Source organism: Bidens hawaiensis, unplaced genomic scaffold, assembly GCF_021521415.1.
Source record: "Bidens hawaiensis isolate Kalapana, Puna unplaced genomic scaffold, B.hawaiensis_p1.1 tig00018313_1, whole genome shotgun sequence".
Lineage (NCBI taxonomy): Eukaryota > Viridiplantae > Streptophyta > Magnoliopsida > Asterales > Asteraceae > Bidens > Bidens hawaiensis.
The window spans coordinates 116,874-127,334 of NW_027492768.1; the positions used below are offsets into that span (position 1 = coordinate 116,874).

Here is a 10,461-nt window from a genome sequence, read left to right on the forward strand (position 1 = left end):
GAAAACATAGAGGATTGAGAACTCATTTTGCCAACCCCAAAATTTAAAGATCAATGGGCTGATGAAGTAAAGTGTAATAGGCCCAACTAACCAACCCAACCCATTTAATAACTGGACCACCTGTCCATCAATTAAAACATTAAGGCCAGAGATGCAAATATGCAATTGTGCAAATATCGTATTGGTTCACATAATTAAAACCCATTTATTCCAATAACCGGTTACAAGTAGTAATGGGCTAAGCAGTTAATGCGGAAAAATATCGGATATCGGCCAAGGACCGATATATGAGATATCGGTTATCACAATGAGATATCGGTGGTATATCGGTAATTTTAATATCATATAAACTTCATATATATAGCAATTTAACACTAAGGGTGCGTTCGTTTCACGGACTTTTTTTAAAGGATTTGGAATTGGAATTGGAATGGAATGGAATGTAATGTTTAAGAATCCCAATCATGTTTTTGGTTGGTTAATATGTATTGGAATTGGAATCTTCTTCATTCTATTCATTTCCCTTCAAACTACTAACATATAAATAATAAAATAACGAAAAGAAAGTAATAATTTAAAAAAATCTAAAAAAATAAATATAAAAATTTTGATTAAAAAATCAAAAATTTATTTAAAAATAAAAAAATATATTTAAAAATCAAAAAGATAATAATAATAATAAACATAAAAATATATAAAAAATCCAAAAATAATTTTAAAAAAATTAAAACTAATATAAAAATATAGAACTATTAAAAGAATTTAACAAAATAATAAAAAAAAGAATATATATGTTTTTATGCTTATCACACAATAAAACATCATAACAACACCATAAATAAACATTTGATTCGGTTAAGTCCAAAAACCCTTATCACCCATCTTCATCATACATGTCTAGACCAATAATAATTTTGCATATTGTTGCATCTACTAATTAAAACATATCATACTAAAACCAATATTCAAACATACGATTAGAAAGTTTTTAAAATGCGAATAAAAGTCGTTCTAACATATGACGACAAGTTGTAAACGCCACTAATAAAAGTACCAAAATACGAACATATGACATCACCAAACTTTCACTTAGACAACAAAAACCTTACCCAATCCTCTCTTTCTTCTTCACCCAAATCCCAAAAGGTCGACACCCTATTATAGTCACTTTTAATTTCTTCAATAGCTTTAAACTTTTCCAATTGAAATAAAGATGTCATTTTTTTAATATCGGAAGTGATCATTGTTGTTTTCTTTTCTTTCTCAAGTTCATACTTTATCCCTTCACTCAATTCGGTCGATGTTTCCTTAAGAAGATCACCAAATAAAACAACCGCATCATTGAAATTTTGAAACAAAGAATTAGCTTGGCTTGCACATTTCCTCTTCTTACCTCGACCACTTAAAATTTCTTCAACTTGAACACTTGCATTAGTGCCTTCATTATGACTAAACTCATCAAATTCATCATCCCTTTGGTCCTCTAGGTCTTCCCTGTTCGCTTCTTCTTCCATCTCGGCCACACTTTTGGCTCTATTACCTTGAGCTCGATCATTTCCAAAAATAACACACATTTCTTCATAATGAGGAAGAATTTTACGTTTCCATTTATCTGCCGTTGGATGTTTCTATTGACAAGATAATATTATAATAACAAAACATCAATACATTTTATGATTAACCAAATAAAAAATGTTAATAACATAAAAATGTAACATATACCTCAACATAAGCTTCCCATACGGGAGCTTCAGCGGTTACACAATTATGTTCTTTATCATAACCAAATCCACTAGTGTTTAGCATCTCATGAACGACTGCCCAATCTCTTTTCATTGTTTTGACTCCTGATTCGATGTGCGGTCTAGCCAAAAGGTCCGTTCCGGGAAGTGATTTTTTCAATGATGATTCAAGATGTTGCAAGTACCTGGTTCTAAAGCCATTGTCGGATTTAAATCCCTTCGTGTTAATCATGTCTACAAAGGCCTCAATAAGTTTTGCATCTTCTTCAACACTCCACCCTCGATATTTTCAACCACTGCTCATCATTTCTATAGAAAAACATTAACTAAAACATATATATATAGTGTTTAAAATTAGCACAAACAATACAATAACACAATAATATAAGCATCACATAAATATCATAAAAAGCTAAACAAAAAAAAAACATTACAAAAAAGTATTTAATCACCCAATACCATCAAAATAGCATAACACAAAATATCATAAGCAAGTGTTTAATAATTCAACATCACCAAATAACATAATCAACACAAAAATAGCATAAGCAATTAGTTTCTAAGACATTCTTAATCAATTGGTAGCACTCCAAGAGTCAAACATGCTTTGGGCAAGATTGTTTCTAAATGTTGTCCACTCATTTGAAGTTCTAATATAAGTTATATTATCTTCGTCTTCCCTACCATCTTCATCCGCAATTACGTCCTCGACCTCGGTCTCTTCCTCGCCCTCGGCCTCATCCTTGTCCTCGTCCTCGTCCTCATTACCAAATGGATCTATTGCATTTCTCTCCTTATAAAGTTATGAAGCAAACAACATGCCATTATGATCCTATTTTTTTGGGTAATGGGATAGTACGAGTGATCTCTCAAAATTGCCCACCTTGCCTTTAAAATACCAAAACATCTTTCTATAACATTTCTTGCTGACGAATGTTTCATGTTAAACAATTCTTTTGGATTAGTGGGTTGGTGTCCATCACGCCAATCATTTAAATGATATCTTTGGCCTCTATAAGGGGCAAGGAAACCTTCTCCATTTGTGTATCCCGCATCCACCAAATAATAACCTAAAATACATTATAGTTAATAAACACCAAAGCTACCTCAATTTACTATATTTATTCTATACACCTAAATAATATCTATATTGTTACATACCCGGCCTTGAAACTTTCAATCCATGTGGCCTGTCAAGAGCATCTCGAAGAACTCTACCATCAGCCAACGACCCTTCCTAGCCGGGTAACACAAATATAAATTGCATATCTTGTGAACACAAGCCTAACACATTCATAGCAATCTCTCCTTTTCTTGTTCTATATTTAGGTTTTTCTTCACTGGGCACTAAACATTTTATGTATGTTCCATCCAAAGCCCCTAAACAATTCTAAAATCAAAACGTACAAAAAAGGTGTTACTATACATATCTAATCCCTAATGCAAGTTATAAAAAAAAAGTATAATGATTGCATAATACCTTGAACCATTTCCACTTATGATCAGTAGAATTCTCAGGAACAGGTTTGGGCTTCTTCAGCAAACGTGAATGCAATCTAATCATTGCATTACAAACTCGAGAAACACATCTACTAATTGTGTCTCCCGACCGATGAAAACGACATATCATGACCCGATTCTTAACATTATGAGCTATGGTGTGAAGAAAGATGGCTACTTGTTCATCAATGTCCATATTCCTATTTGCTTTTAATCCTCCAAATGTTTTAAGCATGTCGCACAATTTACTAAAACAAGCTCGATTCATCCTAATTTGAGATATAGACATAATGTCACTCTCATAAACATACCTATACAATATGGAATATCGATCTGTTTTTGTTGAAAAGTGTCGAATGCGTGGTTTATCCATTTTGTATTTGACTATCAACATGTAAAGTGAAAGTACAAGCAAAGAAACTGTTGTAATAAGTTGGTTCCACCATGCCATAATCAGTGTCCTATTCCTTTGGATACGTTTGCGAGTTTGTAAACTAAGTCGAGCCATTTCCTATTTACACATTACAAAAAAAAATGTAGTGTAAATAGAAGTACAAATTGAAGTGCATTTCAAACCTTTTTAAGCTATTCATTAAACCGTGAAACCGAACCGGACCAAACCGTTAGTAACGGTTCGGTTGGGTTCGGTTTTGATTATTATGGTTCGGTTTCGATTTTCAATTACCAAAAACCGGTACTAACAGTTTGGTTACGGTTTAACCCAAAAACCGTTCAAACCGGACCGTGAACACCCCTACAAAATACTATTTTCTACCAAAGGTTAATCAAAGCATTATAACAAACAGTGTATCTACCAAATTTTTTTACATCAAACCACAAGATACAACAAAAATCAATGAATCAGAAACTATACTGTAGCTCATCACCTCTTCACATAAAATCCATATAATTTTAGTGACATGAATGCACTAATTGATAAAAGAAATTAAAAAAATAAATAGATAATAATAATAATTACCAGAATCAAAGAACCCATATCAGATTTGGTATTTTAGAAATAAAAGAAAGGAAAAACCTGTGGAAGAAGTTGATTGTGGATGAGAACGGCGGCGGTGCATCACGGAGGCGGAGCACGGCGGTGGAGAACGGCGCGGAGCACCGCACGACGGCGGAGCACGGCGGCCGGGAGTAGACGGTGGTGGAGGCTGAGATGTGAAGAGGATAGTGTGAAGAGAAAGAGAGGCGTCTGATGCTTTAGGTTTTAAAATCCCATGAATACTTATCACAATCCCTTCAAAAGGTGTGGGATTTTAGAATCCTATGAAAATAGGATTTCGTGGGATTCTCTTTCCATTCCAATTCTAGTCAATAGTGAAACGAACACAGGAATCCGTGGGATTTAAAATCCCATTTCATCCAATTCCATTCAAATCCGTGAAACGAACAGGCCCTAATAATTCAGTATAGTCTCCTACCATTAACAAATTAACCTTTTACAAATTGCAAAACAATAGCAATCGTAGCAAGTAAGAATTGATTAATACTTAAAACAATAACATTGAACACTAAAAGTTAATAATTAAGACTTAAAACATTGATATCGAGAATATCAGTGATATATCAGTCAAATATTATTCCAATATCAGTCAATATCGTTGATATTATCGATACCGAGATTCTGAACCGATATTCTAATTTATATATCGTCAAGGGACCGATAACCGATATTTCAGTGATATATCGGTGATATATCGGCGTTGTCGACTGCATAGGTAATGGGTTTTAACATATCTATAATTTAATAACCTAACCTATGAAACCTAGTCGGTTAATAAATGAACTAGTTAACTTATATAACCTGATTTTTTTAATTCAATTAAATACTAAATATGTAAAAACAAATTTAATAAAGTTCTCATTTTATTTATTTTTAAAATTATAGAATTAATGTTATATATACATAGCATAAATACATACACATACATATACATACATACATGCACATTCATATGCATGCATACATGATACATACACATACATACATGCACATTCATATGCATATACATGCATACATGATACATACACATGCCATGCATATATGCATACCATACATGCACACATACATATACATACCATGCATCCACATAAATACATATACCATACATAGACATACATACATACATGCATATACAGAACCATACCGAATTACCGAAACTCATACACATACCTTACACATATCATACACACACGCATATATATCATAACTGGTTGTTTACCTAACAAAAATAATCGGTTTCCTTCAAAATGACAAGCTGGTCCCTAACCTGAGGTTTGTATCAGATACAAACAAACCAGATTCTCACTTTTCAGTTAGTAACCGGTTTCAGTTAACCGGTTGTCAACGATATGGGATGATATCTCCTATATCTCTTTTTGTTGATTGTATTAGTTATTGTGTTGATTAACTTTCTGTATGTATGTTCCCTGTTTTATTATTTACACCTGTAATAATACAGGGAACATAAATACAGAAAGTATATCAACACAATAACTAATACAATCAACATAAAATAAAAAAAGATATAGGAGATATCATCTCATATTGTTGACACCGGTTAGAATTTGCACCTCTAATTAAGATTCAAGACTATGAAACAAGAATAACTAAGACTGATTCAAGAAGCACACTCAAATCTTAATCCCCAACTATTAAGTTTTCCATAGAAGCATTACTAGTCAAAAGCTATTAAAAACATTTAAGTCAACTCTTTAAAAAGAAAAAACAAGTTTTCAAGCATATATAATGCAGCCACCATATCCACCACCACCATTATCATCATAATATCAGAATTATTGCATGGTGGTGGTTGATCATCTATGGTCAGTTGGGTGGTGTGTTACCGGCACAGCTCGGACGTCCAAAGCTCGAATACCTTGGCGATGGCATATCAATTAAGCTACGGCCGCTCTCAGAAGAGTTGCTTGAGGCTTTTGGTTTCGGTTTCTTACCATCAGCAATGAAGCTTCCAACAATAACCTGTTACACAAAACCAAATGTTAATATTTACAGTACAATGTTTTTGTGTGTGTGAAAGTGGTGGTAGACCTGTATGGGTGATGCAGCCACCAACATTCCAGCAACAGCTCCACCTACAACACGGCCTTCTGCACAGGCAAGAGAAACACTTAAACCAGTAGTGTTGATGGTGCCATCACTTTCTGAGGGCACAAAGGACCCTGATAATGATAGTATCTCAAATAGGCCCTGAAATTTGAAAAAAAAAAAAACAGTTGAAGGTCAAAGTACTTGGTGTCATTGTGTCAGTTGGTTAGATCCTTCCATAATCTAAAAATAAATAAATAAAATAAAATAAAATTCTAATGTTACAATTCAGGATAGAAAATCATCCAAACTATTCATTGCTTAACTAAAGTGGTAGGTAAGGGGGTAGCAAGCTGTGTCGCAACCCCCTTTTGAATAGAAAATCTGATCCTACTAAAAACAAAGCTTTGGGTTTTAGGAGCCGTAAAATTACCATCCAGGATGAATTTAAAGACAAATATGTGCATAGCATAATGACTAGTTATAACTTATAAGCCTTGTATGATCTTACATGGTATCAGATGCTGATATTACAAATTATGATAAGGTTAACAATCATAATTTACAAGACTCAAAACTCGACACCAACTATAGATCGATTATGTCACAAGAATGTTTAAACGGATTGATTATTTTTTATATATTAAGAGTTTTTTTTTTCAGTAAACTGATTTTAAATAAATTGGAACAGTAAACTAAGAAAAGATTTATATCTAAAAAAGTAATACAGTAAGATGTTATAAACTTTATTAATCAACAAGGCGCGTTTTATAAGTTTACCCGAGGCCGTAAAATCTTTATTAAGTGTAATTGTGTAAGCTTGACAGATGAGTACTAAAGATGCAAACCTCATATGTTGTAGCACCACCGAATACTGGTGACTGTTGAAGCGTCACGCTGCTGATTACACCAGTCGCAGTTAAAATACAAACAGTACGAGCCCCTTCCTTAGAGAATGACACAAGCTTCGACACTAAATCCTGTTAAAATAATTAATACAACAATCAAGAAACCTTAGACATGTTCCATATAAGATACAAATCCAAGATGTTATACATAACAGAAAGAGAACCAAACTAAGTAACAAAATGCGATTACAGTTACGTCTATTATAGCATAAACAACAAAATGTGATCAAAACTACAGATGTAATAGGTATCAGACAACAAAAGCGAAAACATCAAAGCCGTGAAACGACAACACTTATAATGCATGCCCCTTATGTCCCATGAAAATTGCAGCAATAGACACTACATGCCTATAAATGTAACCATCTCACTACTAATCATATACATGGAATTTATGTAAATTAAATGAATATAATCGTGCAACAGATACACGATTATCACATTGCCGGTAAATTAACCGAATCACACGCCTTAAGATCATCAAGATGATATAATAAGAATTTATTATACATGGAATTTATGTAAATTAAATGAATATAATCGTGCAACAGATACACGATTATCACATTGCCGGTAAATTAACCGAATCACACGCCTTAAGATCATCAAGATGATTTAATAATCTTTCTTTTAAGAGACTGCAATTAAAACTAGCTGCAAATTAAACTGATCACATCCACTATAATTTAACCAAGTGATCACACTACTTAAAAGCTTGTGATTATGCAAAAATCTCATTATTCGTTAATTAAAACAAAATTTAACGACACCATATTCGATGCTATATATATCCCGTTAAATTAATTAATCGAATATGAATTTCCAAATGAAATCGTTCAATAGATACACGATATCACACGCCTGAAGATCATCAGGGTGATATAATAATCTTTCTTTCGAGAAACGTACTGCAATTAAAACTAGCTGACAACAACTAGTCTACTATCAACCAAGCGATCACGCAACTTAAAAGCTCGTGATTATGCACAACTATCACTATTCACATTAACCACCCATGTAATTGTTAATTGGAATTTCAAAACAAGATTGTTAATTACATAAAAAATATGTGAGACAAAAAAAAAATTACCTCTCCTTGTTCAATTATAATGACATGAGGGGTAAATCCAACTCCAGGTGGACCTGTTCATCACATAAAAATATGAACTTTAATATACATTATAACAATAACAAAAGCACCCAAAAATCAACAATTAATTACATGAAACTCATCAAACACATAAAACAAAATATTAGTAATATATACCAAAAAAAGCAAACATTAAAGAGCATATACAGACACAATATCGAACGTTCAGGAACACTACATTCAGTTCGTTTACAGCCCAAGCAATGATTAAAGAATCCTAAAAGTTAACAATTAACATGAGACTCATCAAAATACATAAAACTAGATATTAATAATATATATACCTAAACAAACAAACATTAACGAACATTCATGAGCACTTAATTCGGTTTGTTTACAGCCCTAGCAATGATTAAAGAATCCTAAAAATTAACAATTAACACAAAAACTTATCAAAACGCATAACACTAAATACTAATAATAAATGCCGAAACAAACAAACACTAACGAACATAAACGAAAACATTGTTAAACGTTCACGAGCACAATTGACCAAACATGGCCTGTGTTCGTGTGCGTTCATTAATCGAATGAACATAAGCGAACTTCCACCGAACGTCGGTTCGTTTACAGCCCCTACCAATAATTAAAGAACCCTAAAATTAACAATTAACACAAAAACTCATCAAAACACATAAAACTAAATCTTAATAATATATACCTAAACAAACAAACACATTATCATACGTTCACACAAACACAATTGAACATACACAATCTCTATTGGCGTTCGTTCATTTAATTAATCGAACAATTTTTTTTGTTCATGAACAGTTCACGGAACGTTCACTTTAGCACTTCATTTTTAGCCCTAGCAATGATTAAAACATCCTAAAACTTAACAGCTAACATAAAATCTCATGAAAACACATTAGCCTAAATATTAATAATAATACATACATACATACATACATACATACATACCTAAACAAACAAGCATCAAAAAACATAAACAAACACATCATCAAACGTTCACAAACACAATTGAACATACGTAATCACTATTGACGTTCGTTCATTTAATTAATCGAACAAAAAAAAAATTTAATGAACAGTTCACGGAACATTCACTTTAGCACTTCATTTATAGCCCTAACAATGATTAAAGCATCCTAAAACTTAACAACTAACATAAAATGTTAAAACCTCATCAAAACACATAAACCTAAATATCAATAATAATAATAATAATAATATACCCAAAGCTTCCATCTGCTTCTTCAATGAACTAGCAGGCCTCCCTCTTTCTCTCTTACCAGACTCCAAATCCGATCCACCGCTCCCATCATCACCCGCATCCGAATTCCCATCAACATTTTGGCCATGCAACAACGAATACCTCTTCGGCCGGCCGCGCTTCTTCTTCTCAGTCTCACCGCTGATCCGGCCAGCCCCAACACCCTCCGATCCATCCCCAGAGTGATCAGAACCAAACTCAAACAGTTGTTGTTGGTCACTTACGTTTGCATGTTGAGTATTGTGTTCTGCAACCATGTTGAACACTTGGTCGGTGGAGTATGAGTGTTCTGGTGTGAAGAACTGGTCGCCTGGAGAAGCCATGGAGTTCAGATTAGGGTTTTTGTGGACTGAATGGAAGGAAGAAAGTGGCGTGAGGATGTGAGAGTGAGGAAGTGAAGATATATAGGAGTTTAGGGTTTGTTGGGATATTAATGAAGTATACATTAAATGTTGTTTTTCAGATATGTTTTTGTGTTTGAAGAAGTGAAGGTTCATTGATCTAATGTGACTGGAATCCACTAGTTCAAATTACTAATAACCAACTCATTATAATTAATAATATTATTATTATGAATGTATTAATTATACATATATATTTTTTTTGAATTACAGACGGGTCACTGACCCACCTGATCATCTATCTTCCTTCAATCCTCATAAAGAAACCCTCCGTTGAAATTTCCACGAGCGTAAATATGATATTGTTATCTGTTATGTGGAACGAGAAACACATAGCCGTTAAGCGGCTATAGATTATTTTATTAAATAAAATAGTTGGTAATTTATAAAATATTTGCCAAACATTCTCCTCTCTAATTTTTTTTTTAGTTTTATTATTTGTGTTTCTATTTACTTTGT

At 33.0% G+C, this 10,461-nt stretch overlaps 2 protein-coding genes and 1 pseudogene across 2 annotated transcripts; all 3 read right to left on the reverse strand.

Annotated features, from left to right (window-relative positions):
* Positions 1-1,085: 1,085 nt before the first annotated feature.
* On the reverse strand, positions 1,086-1,974 carry LOC143555769 (uncharacterized). Its single transcript, XM_077045269.1, has 2 exons — positions 1,723-1,974; positions 1,086-1,628 (listed from the first exon to the last, which is right to left on the reverse strand). Exons 1-2 carry the CDS (start codon positions 1,972-1,974, stop codon positions 1,086-1,088), a joined length of 795 nt encoding a protein of 264 aa, XP_076901384.1.
* A 342-nt stretch (positions 1,975-2,316) lies between these two features.
* Positions 2,317-3,750, reverse strand: LOC143555770 (protein ANTAGONIST OF LIKE HETEROCHROMATIN PROTEIN 1-like; annotated as a pseudogene).
* Positions 3,751-5,695: 1,945 nt separating this feature from the next.
* LOC143555794 (AT-hook motif nuclear-localized protein 10-like) lies at positions 5,696-9,858 on the reverse strand. The gene is made up of 6 exons (XM_077045293.1): positions 9,564-9,858; positions 8,305-8,357; positions 7,155-7,286; positions 6,310-6,468; positions 6,137-6,240; positions 5,696-5,705 (listed from the first exon to the last, which is right to left on the reverse strand). The coding sequence occupies exons 1-6, from the start codon at positions 9,856-9,858 to the stop codon at positions 5,696-5,698; spliced, it is 753 nt and encodes a 250-aa protein (XP_076901408.1).
* Between the last annotated feature and the right edge of the window lie 603 nt (positions 9,859-10,461).

What these genes read in the sequence shown, in the direction of transcription:
- LOC143555769 (XM_077045269.1), bottom strand. Translation starts at nt 1,974, where the DNA reads ATGATTAACACGAAGGGATTTAAATCCGACAATGGCTTTAGAACCAGG. An exon ending in TATGGGAAGCTTATGTTGAG is followed by an intron (nt 1,629 to 1,722) that starts GTATATGTTACA and finishes TCTTGTCAATAG; the next exon opens with AAACATCCAACGGCAGATAA.
- LOC143555794 (XM_077045293.1), bottom strand. Translation starts at nt 9,858, where the DNA reads ATGGTTGCAGAACACAATACTCAACATGCAAACGTAAGTGACCAACAA. An exon ending in GAAGCAGATGGAAGCTTTGG is followed by an intron (nt 8,358 to 9,563) that starts GTATATTATTAT and finishes TGTGATGAACAG; the next exon opens with GTCCACCTGGAGTTGGATTT. An exon ending in TTATAATTGAACAAGGAGAG is followed by an intron (nt 7,287 to 8,304) that starts GTAATTTTTTTT and finishes TTATTTTAACAG; the next exon opens with GATTTAGTGTCGAAGCTTGT.